Below are 11,115 nucleotides of genomic sequence, written 5' to 3'. Positions count from 1 at the left end.
TCTAACATATGTCAAATTATTTTGGATTCAATAACTTACTACACTCAAAACACTATGTGTTATGTTTTACTAGTCTGGGTCTAATTCAATAGCTTGTTACACCCGATTCGGTGCATTACATCCAATATAAAAGAACCCAAAACTTCTATCCCTTTTCTTTAAAATGTTTTATTTACCTTTCGTAATATATGATAGATTGTTGTATATATGTATAACAAAAAACAAAAGTTTCACATCGACTATTATTATTTTTGGAGAATGGTTAATATATCAAGTTGTGATATAGGCATACATAGAGGCTAAAAATAGTGGTAAGGCTCGTATGCATGTCCATGAGCCAAGTGGCATATTCTAGTGCAAATCAATCGGTTGACCCCTCTTCTCCTCTATGTGCAAGATACACAAGCTTCTTACAATTTTTATGTCATTAATTAAAATTCTCTTTTTAAGATTATTTTTTAAAATTAAGAGGTTACAAAAGAGTAACAATTTTCACATCTTTAGAAATTCATCACTCATAAAAATCATTTTAATGGTTTTTTTTATTTTTTGGCAGTTGGTACTTTATTACTCATTAATTTTTTTTTATTTCTCTTTAATTCATGTGATCCCTCTAGCCTCCTACATATAACATTCTTTGCTAAAAGGGAAAGACACATCGAGAAGTACACCTTTCTTCTTTCTCTTTCTCTCTCTCTCTCACTCTCTCTCTCTCTCTCCTTCTCTCGCATATCTTCTTTTTCTCTATTATGAGTTTTGAGCTTTTGTGGTTGCTAGTTCTACAACCTTAGTTAGAAAATTGAGACATCCCTATTGTATCCTACGGGATTTGCATAGATGTTGTAGATAAGTCCTTTTGGATAGTGCTTAACACACCTTGACAAATTCATCTACTTTTATTCTCAATTATTTTTACTATAATCCATCCATGGACCCTCATTAGCTAGATTTTTTATACAGGGGATCTTATACTTGGATCCACTTGTCAATTCTATCATACTTGTATAATCAATCACCTAATCAAAATCATTAAGCTTTGATACCACTTGTTGTGTACTAAGGCCTTACACATACATGTCTTCACATTGATACGATATTATCTACTTTGGGCATAAGCCGTCATAGAGTTGACTTTTAATCATCACACAAAAGGCCTTATACCAATGCAAACATTTACGTGCTTATAAACTCATGTTCATTCTCTCTTGTTTTAAGGATGGGACATTGATCATATCCCAATAGTCCCCCTCAAACAAAGGACCATAGTTCAACCTTTCCCTTAGTAAAGGTCGTATTTTTGGTCCACAAGTATCCAATGGTGGCTAATAGAGCTTAGTCACTCTCTAGGTATTTGCATCATCGCTCCACCATTAGCTCATGATAACAAGACACACCCTTAACCCTCCATGTTACAAGGAAAACACTCCTTATATTGAATCATCCTTAGGAAGACTTTCAATATAAGGTATCCTATACTTGGATCCACTTGTCAAGTCCATCATACTTGTCTAGCCCTTCATCTAATCAAAACCATTAACTTTGATACCACTTTTTGTGCACTAGAGATTCACACACATGTCTTCATATTGATATAATATTGTCTACTTTGAACCTAAGTCCCTTGTGAATTTGTTTTTGGTCATCACCCAAAAGGTACAAGGGATCCTATACTTGGATGTACTTGTAGATTTCTAATTGCCCATCATACTTATCCACTAGCTAATTCCATTAGACTCATCTAGTCAATTACACGATTGATACCATGGACTCTAATACCACTTATTGTGTACTGGGGTTCACATACATATGTCTCTACATTAATATGATATTGTCCATTATAAGCTTAAGTTCTCATGAATTTGCTTTTAGTCATCATCCAAAATGTTTCATACTAATGGAGACATTCATGTGCTCATAATTGAACTTGTGCTCCTCTTCTTGTTCTAACAATGTGAAATTTTGATTGTATTTCAACAATGTGTCAATTAAGTGAAAGATGACCCATATCTGTCAATTAATTCCCTTAAATTTTTAGATATAGTAGATTTGATTTTTACATAAGATAAAAATTAAAGTTTCATTTAGTTTTATTAATTTTTTTCCCTATTAAACTATAATGAATTGATTGGACTAGAAAAAAATAAGAATAAATAAATAGAAAAATAAAAAAATGTATTATTTGTATAAATAAAAAATTCTCTCCAAATTTGGAGCATAAGAAGAAGTAGAAATAAATAACTACATTATATAAAAAAAAATTAATTAATTAAAAAACTTAAACTTTATATATATATATATATATATATATATATATATATATATTTCATATTTTTTTATATTTCCTCTCAAGTCTCAAACATATAGTGTGTAAATTTGATATTTTTTAATCTCCCTTGTTTTCATATTATCTTTTCCGAAATATTCCCAAACAAAGTAACAAACACACAGTAAAATTTATATTTAAAATTAGAAAATTGATTGATTAGACTTGTATCTCATAAAACTCAGACCGTGATCTTGGTTTTTCAGAAATATTGATAAATTTATAATCTCTATATATAACAACTATAATTGACATATACATACAATATTCTACTTTAGTTTTCACGTTTTTTTACGTACTTTATTATTATTATTATTATTATTATTATTATTATTATTATTATTATTATTATTATTATTATTATTTTATTGAGTTGCTATAGTATTTTTTTTGCATTTTGAGTTTGAGATTACTCTTTTTAATACTCGCCACTCTCTTTATTATTAGTTAAAATTTATTAAAAATCATAAATTTTATAAGTCTTACATCTTATTTAATGAGACTCTTTCTTGATGTAGTAATAAGATTTATCAAAAAATTTATTTTTAACCAATAATAAGAAGAATATTACAAAGAAAAATTTAAATATGTTTTTAGTCTCTCAAAGATAAATTTATTTTGATTCTTCAAACCTAAAACTAGTGATTTTAGTCATATAATTTTCAAAAATCTTATTTTATTGTCTAAAGTCACCAATAACTAAAGGTGTCAAGTGAGACAATTGGTTCACTAGGTTGGCTCACCACAAGTTGGTCCTTTAAATGAATTGGACCAACTTGACTCACTTTTTAGTGAACCAGAAAAATACCAACCCGACTCGACCTATCATGGATTGGTGGATTAGGAAGGTTGGCTCACCAAATTTATTTATATAAAAATCCTCCTTAAAAAAGTTAATTCACCATATTATTCATAAGGTCTACGTGAATTTTTTTTATAATTTTAGTGGGTTGAACGGGTTAATTCAACTCACTTAGTCTCGAACCCATTTGGCTCAAAGGTTAAGCAAGTTGGGTTGGATTTAAGTAAAAATTGGTAGGTTTTTTTTTCCTAACTCGAAACTATGGTGAGCCAAGTTAACTTGTCGGGTTGAAGCTCACTTTGACACCTATATTAATAACATTTGAAAGTGACAGATTGAAACAATTATATACAATTAATTATATTTAATATGATATTTTTACTAACAAGGATATTAGTTGGTAAAATTTATCATTTTTATACGACAATATTTGATAGTTTTTTTAACAAAATTTAAATATAAAAACTAAATTTTTTTTTTTTTAAATTACAGGAACTAAAAATAATAATTTTAAATTAAAGGGATTAAAACATATTTAAATCTAAAGAAAATGTTAGCATAACTATAGTTAGCATTTCTCTTTATTTTTTATTTACCTTTCTATCTTTTTTTTATATAGGTATTTGCTACATCATAAACTGATAAATAAATAAATAAATAAATATATATATATATATATATATATATATATATATATATATATATATATATATATATATATATGATCGAGTTTGACAGGTTAAGAAGTGTGAATTATTATAAATTATCAAGTGATAAATAGAAGAAGAAAAAAATGCACGCATCTTTTTTTATTTATTTTTTTTAATTTTAACCTTCATTCTTTCTCCTTCTTTTATTTTAAAATAATACAGAGAGACATTGTATTTTTCTTTAATGAAAAATTATTATGTAATTCAAGAATATCAAGTGTTCATGATCTCAATTAACATTTTCATGAAAAATATTTAAGTTTTTAATTTTAGAAAAAGATTAATAATATTTTAATTGCATGTTATGATAGACTAATGAAAAATAATGTGATTTTAAACTAATAATTTATCCGTTTTCTCTATTATTTTTATAATGTTTTTGTCCTCCTTGATGAATGAAACTAGTTTGTAAAAGTATGTTATCAGGGATATTCGGATTCGAGTATATATCTTGTACATCCTTAATATTGCTATTTATGTTTGTGTGATTATTAAGGAAGAAAAATAAATACTCTTTTATGTTCCATCAATGTAGCATGGATGGAACGTGGAGATCCAGAAGCATGGTTGGATAAGTATTGTTGAATAGAATGACAAACACCTGTTTCAAGTATTACATTTTTCTTTTTCCTTTCTAAGGCAGAATTTCAAAACAAGTACTTGGGTTTGGGGAAAAAAAATGTATTTCCAAAAAAAAAAAAAGCAAAAAAGTATCTCACATCAATAGACTCTTAAAAATAACCGAAAATACAATGATAATCAATTAATAATGTTAAAAACAGATGTTACTATTATATTTAAACATATTAAAAAATCATTAATTCAAAGTAGTTTAATATTTCTATTTTTTAATTAAAGATTGAAATTGATTTTAGTTGAAATTACAATTGAAAATACTACTTTAGTTCTGTAGGGACTGATCCAACTTATCACATCAATTTTTCTACTTCATTCAAAAAAAATAATTAATTAAAATCACGAGTTGCTTTCCGTAGAAAGTTGTTTTCAAACCGATGCACCATATTTATTATAATTGATGGATAGTTAAACATATAGTAATAGTGATTTTCAAATTATGCATATGAATAAGACTTTATTAAATAACATAAAAACATATACTTGGATGATCTATTCGTTTTGAAAAATATAGTTTTCAACTATCAATTGGACGATATCTTTAATGAAAACACAAACACATATATGAGAAAGGATTCACTTAGAGTAAGTCTTGATAAAATTATTCAACTCAATAACTCATGTTTTACATTGAATTTCAATAATTTAATTGTTGAATTAATATTTTTTAATAAATAAATCAAGTTAACAAACTTTTACTATATTTAAAAATTACTTCAAGAGTAAGTTTTGTTAAACTTACTTCACATAATAACTCATGTTCTACTTCAAATTTTAACGATTCAACTGTCAAATTAAGAATTCTTAATGAATAAATTAAATTTGTAAATTTTAAAAAAAATTTAAAAAATCATATGATGTTTCGTTATATAAATTTAAAATCAACGTGCAAAATATTTTTATAATTATCTATCAATTTAAATTAATTAAATGAAGTATTAAATGACTTTTAAATTTTTTAAAAATTTATAGACTTGATTTATGTATTAAGAATTTTTAATTAAATAATTAAATTATTAAAATTTGATCGAACTTACGAGTTATTTTAAGAGTAAATAAATTTCTCTTTAAGTGTATGTATTTATATATATATATATATATATATATATATATATATATATATATATTATTTTAAAATTCATTCATCAAATGGAGCATATGCATAGGTGAAGAAACCATTTACCTTGAGGGTAATTGCATGATGCCAAGCACAAAGTGGCACATGGCCACAAACTATAAAGTGACAACTTGTACCCACCAATAGCTCTTGATTAGTCTGAATTTGGACTTTTCATTATGTTTACGCATGGGAAAAATGAATAGAGATCTAGTTTGTCTCATGTTGATTATAGGGCTAGTTGTTGGGACTTGGGAGGACCATTTCACTTGCTATGGGAATCTTTAATATAATTTTTTATACTTAAAAATGGCTAGAACAGAGCACAAAAGGTGGAGCTATGCATAGCTATAGCGTGAATTGTGAACATTACATATCATACAATTTGTTAAATGTTTTGGGATCTCTATTCACGTATTTGATTCAATGTCATCATCTTACCTCGGCATTAGTGAGAATAATTATTTTTAACCCCCACGCTTGGCTCATTTTGACTCTTAACTTTTTCATTGGTGCTTTATCTCTCTCAAAAGGAAGTCAAAGTTAGCTTGAGTTGGTGCAACAACTAAATGAGACAGTTACTACTAGCCCATTTTTCCTTAATATTTTATGGAAAAATTATATTTTTATACATCTTTTAATTGGCACTAATTGATATTATGTGTTAGGCATTACAACAAAAAGGCAACACCATTATATGTATATGTGACTATGTGGTGTGGGTTTCCTGGTCCAGAACAAAAGGACATTTGGCATTTGGGCCTGGGAAGTAGGGAAGTAGGATCATTGACTTGGTTTTCAGGATTTTCAGTCTTGAATAGGATTCCATAAAACCTTACCTAAATAAGTTAGATTTAACCTTGCATTAAAAAAAAAAAAAAAGAAAGAAAGAAAGAAAGAAAGGTCGAGTTTGTTTATAATAAATTTTTAATTAACACTCAATTATACCCATGCCACCAAGCATTTCAATTAATGCTTTGTTTGCAGTCATACATACTCATATAAGACCTTGGGATTAATTCAAATTAACGCGTGGTTAGTTTAAATTATTTTGAAAAATAATCACTTGTTTTTATTAGCTTTTAAGAATTATTTAAAAAAAAAAGTGATTATTTTCTTTGAAATAAACCAATCCAAACATCAGTTAACAAAAGAATTCCATCTGGAAAATTAAGATACAATATGGTTAGACTAGAGGAGCAAGTTATATCTATCTGATATATGAATCAATCAACATAAAATTATTTTAACTTTATCAATGGTATGAAATTCAAGTTCTGGATATATAGTTATGTTAAATACTTAGAAAGAATTAAAGTTTGTTTTGATAAAAGTTTATATGTGTTTTTAAGAATTCTTCTACTAAAAATTGTTCTTTATTTTTAATAAGAAAGCTTTAAAAAGCACTTACAACTTGTATCCAATCAAACTCTTATATTAATTATTTAATTCTACTTGACAAATAGAACTATCTTCTTTAAAAGATAAATATGTACCAAACAAGACCCAAGTACAAGTATACATACCTCTAGTAGTAGCCAAGGCATCTGTTCGCCTTAATTTTCGGTAATTTTAAAAGAATACAAATCCAAAATCTATCAAAAAATTTATAAACAACTCCAAAATTTCCATGCCAGTATATGTCTGCATATAAATTAACTGTAAACCAATCATTATGTACCTATTTATCATGAAAAGATGCAACAAAAGTTAATAGCATGTTTGGTTCAGTTTAATTCTAAATAAATAATCACTTATTTATCAAAGATTCCCTCAAAAAGTTGAAAGAAATAAGCAATTATTCTTTTAAAATAAATTGAACCAATCATGTATTAAATCACTTTTCTTCAGTCTCTATACTTGGCCACCCTTGATCAGCCTGTAACTTGACAAACTCCGCCAATATCTTGATCTCTTCATCTTCCAAACGTGCTCCAAAGGTGCACTGACCCCGTGGCATGCACTCTTTACCAAAGCCCTGCATGGAAAAGCAAGACATTTTTCGACCAATTAGAATCAAATCATGCGTACAGAGACAATTTAAATACAATACATACCATAGTCATAAGTATCATTGATATTATTCTCCAATAAGAATTGAAATTTTATCTTAGTAATATGCGTCCACATTTAAAGGAGGTCTTTAATTATGTATATTCTTAAGATGAAATTTTAACTCTAATTAAAGAAAAGTACCAACAATATCTTTAGTATTGAATGTAAATTTTCTTCTTATTTAAACCATCAGACATAAAATATGGATGATGAGAGAAAATATTAAGGCATCAAGTGCAGCAAATTAACAATGTATTATGTATATATGTGTGTCTTTGGTGAGAGTGAAAGGTAAGGAAGGAGTTCTTCTTTGACCATACAAACTACACAGCAAACTATACATAATGGTCCAGATTGATTTTACTTCTAAACCTGAGCATCTATTTATGATTTACATTAATAATATGTTTGGATACAATTTAGAAGAATTTTTAAGAGCTTCTCTATTAAAAATATAGAGTATTTTTTAGTAAAGAAACTTTGAAAATCCCTTTTTGTAGTTTGTATCCAAACATGCTCAAACTCATCTAGTAAGAACATGAGTGCATGCACACACTCAAATGTAAAATGTTCTGATAGGTTGTGTCTATTTCCCTCTTTCCTACAAATGCTCATCCTTTAAATTTATGCAAGATAACTCACTGGCATTCTTCCTTTGCCGTAGTATGTGACCCGATAGATGGCTTCTTCTGTATCAACTCCATTTCTGTTGAACAACATTTGGATTATTTCAAAGATATAACAGAAAGACTCGGAAGTTTGCTACAGTTGTTACTAGAGGCCAACACACTGAATTTTAAATTCACATTTGTTGATACTCCGAAGAACTTGCTAAGCAAGCAATTCACAAGAAAGATGCATTGATTGATGATGCCTTCAATTTAGACCAGAGTAATTTGCATATGAAATAGTTGATACTTGATAGATTATTTTTCATTCTTCATAAAGTCTGAAACAAATGAGCTCTGAAATCCTTAGTTTCAACTTATATTTGAAGTGTATCCTTTATAACATGAGGGTGCTTAGGTTTTCACCACTTACCTCTGTAAATCCTTTGTAAATAGAGTTGACGCCTGTGTGTTAAAATAATGGAAAAGAAAAAGAATAAGGTACAAAGAACAAATCAATTTGAGTGCAAGGACATAAAGAGATGTCATGCACAATGATAAAGGGATACTCACCGGTTGTATTATGTTTCCACCTGCATCGTGACATCCAATACAAGCTTGTCGAAACAATGTGACTCCTCTCTGAATATCTACAGTTTGAGCACTTGAAACTGGAACAGAAGAAGCTAAACATGAACTACATGTTTATTTCATGTAAAGATTACCTCAAGAATAGATTACAAGTCCAGAAGTGCTAGTTCTTTGAACTTTCTTCTGTTGCATTTAAGTGAAACAAGATAAAGCAAAGAAAACAACTAAGTTGATCGAATATCTGTAAACAGATTTTAGCCATAAATTTTCAGGCTACAGCAATAAGCCACTTTTGTTATCATTAACCATTACCAATGAATCAGAATCCTGAATGTAGAGCTATTGCCAATCATTTAAGCCTTGAGTGTATATTCATTAATCGTTTAGCAACCATGCAAACATGAGAATCCAAGAAAAATGGGAGAATGAGTAAAGTGGAAGTTTTTAGATTTTGCACTAGTCACCCAAGATTTTGTCTTAAACTAATCTGACTCCACAGGATGTAAGTAAAGTCTAGTTAAAGATTATTTTCACCAAAAATCGGATTCAAGTATTGTTCGAACGATTCAACCTTGAATTCAACATATTAACCACTTGTATCCAAATCCTTGGTTAGTAAAGTGGAATTGATTAGATGGAAAGAGGATTACAACATGATTTACATACAAGAGGGAAATCTACAAACCAACCAACCAACTAATTACGTCTAGTTTGGATAAACTATCCCAGAAACACTTTTAGGAAAGAAAAATAAAATATTTTTTATAAACTAAAATTAACTTATACATAATAAGTTAATTTTTAGAAATTTAATTCTCTCCAAAATTTTATTTTTCACGCATATACGGGTTTAAATTTATGCAAAAGTTTATTTCATTTTTCTTTCTATTTTTTTCTTCTATAAATATTTCCAAGAGAAATTTATTTAAACATGTCGTTAATGTCATAACCAACTTACTAATTTTTAACTATCTCCGATACATTTCTCTTGTTCAACTGGGATTTTCTCAAACACTGTACCAAGAGCCCACAGGTTAAATCACAAATGCAAGATGTTCTTCTAGTATCTATCAGAATTGGGTTACTTGTAATTGTTACATCAACCAAAAGAAAGATTGATTTTGAAAAGGAGTTATATAAAACAAGTGAGTGTGTGACATGTAATGCAGTTTGAATAAAAAGCAGGGGCATTTTAGTATTTTAGAAAATTCTAGAGCATGGATAAGGATTGATGACACCTCACCTGGAGTGTTGGAAATTGGAGATAAGACTAGAAAAGCAGCCACAAGAGGAGGAGCAAAGCTCTTGAGAAACTTCACTTCTTTCACTCTTTTAGCAATGGGTTTCTCTTCCCTCATCACATTGTCCTTTTAATCAATAATTCAATACCAAAAGTTCTTATCAGTTTCTCCTTTTCATTTTCCAGATTAACACATAACACTAATTTATTTGCTTTGCTACGAGATTCATGGCCGTAACATAATTCAAAGCGAAAGAGGGAAAAGAGTTTTACCTTAATGGAGAGAAGCTGAGTGTAATGAGTGCAACCAGAAATCATGGAAGCAATTTTCATTTCGTTTCTTACGCGCGACTGAAACCGGATATGTCTGCTGACACTCTACAACGTACGAGTCGAGGAGTGGCTGCTTAACAGACTTCGATCCACTCACTAATTTATATTTTAGATTTAATATATTTTTAGTTTGTAATTTTTTTTATCAATTTTTATTTTTAATTTTTTAATAAATTTTATTTAATTTTAGTTTTTAAAACTATTATTTTTGTGTGTGAATAAAATATCTTAACGTAAGAGATTAAAAATGTTAATGGAAAGTAAAGTTTATGGTTGAAAAATTAAAGGTGAGAAAATCAGATAAAAAATAGATAAAACTAATAGAAAATTTGACCTTTTGATTTGAATAAATAAAAAATTTAAATATTTTTATAAATAAATCATTTAAAAAATAATTTATTAAAATAAATTATTTTAGCCACGTGAATATTTATAAGCAAAATGTCAAAAAAGTGACATTTATTTTACAAAGAAAACGTTAGTATAATTGACATTTTTAATCGAAGAAAAATTTGTTCAAAAAACATTAATTCTATTGACGTTTTCAGTTGTACCAAAAAATTATACTGATATTTTTGCCATGTCAAAAGCTAGAAAACATCACATAGAGTGCTGAGTAGTGTTATACAGAAAATGTCACACAGTATGACGAATTCTGAAAAATCCCAAAACAACAAATGTCACATGCAGTGACGACTTC

General features: G+C 28.1%; 1 protein-coding gene across 3 annotated transcripts; it reads right to left on the bottom strand.

Annotated features, from left to right (window-relative positions):
* Positions 1-7,117: 7,117 nt before the first annotated feature.
* On the bottom strand, positions 7,118-10,519 carry LOC109800114 (cytochrome c6, chloroplastic). 3 transcript variants are annotated; one of them, XM_083071080.1, is made up of 6 exons: positions 10,356-10,514; positions 10,086-10,209; positions 8,825-8,937; positions 8,685-8,716; positions 8,286-8,349; positions 7,118-7,566 (listed from the first exon to the last, which is right to left on the bottom strand). In XM_083071080.1, the coding sequence occupies exons 1-6, from the start codon at positions 10,413-10,415 to the stop codon at positions 7,426-7,428; spliced, it is 534 nt and encodes a 177-aa protein (XP_082927206.1). In that variant the 5' UTR covers positions 10,416-10,514; the 3' UTR covers positions 7,118-7,425. The 3 variants fall into 3 exon arrangements, with proteins under 3 accessions (XP_082927206.1, XP_082927207.1, XP_082927208.1); XM_083071081.1 differs by having other exon boundaries at positions 8,825-8,922; XM_083071082.1 differs by lacking the exon at positions 8,286-8,349 and having other exon boundaries at positions 7,427-7,566; positions 10,356-10,519.
* Positions 10,520-11,115: the final 596 nt, after the last annotated feature.

Source organism: Cajanus cajan, chromosome 3 (assembly GCF_000230855.2).
Source record: "Cajanus cajan strain Asha chromosome 3, NIPB_CcT2T_4, whole genome shotgun sequence".
Taxonomy (NCBI): domain Eukaryota; kingdom Viridiplantae; phylum Streptophyta; class Magnoliopsida; order Fabales; family Fabaceae; genus Cajanus; species Cajanus cajan.
This window is presented reverse-complemented; position numbering and strand designations above follow the sequence as displayed.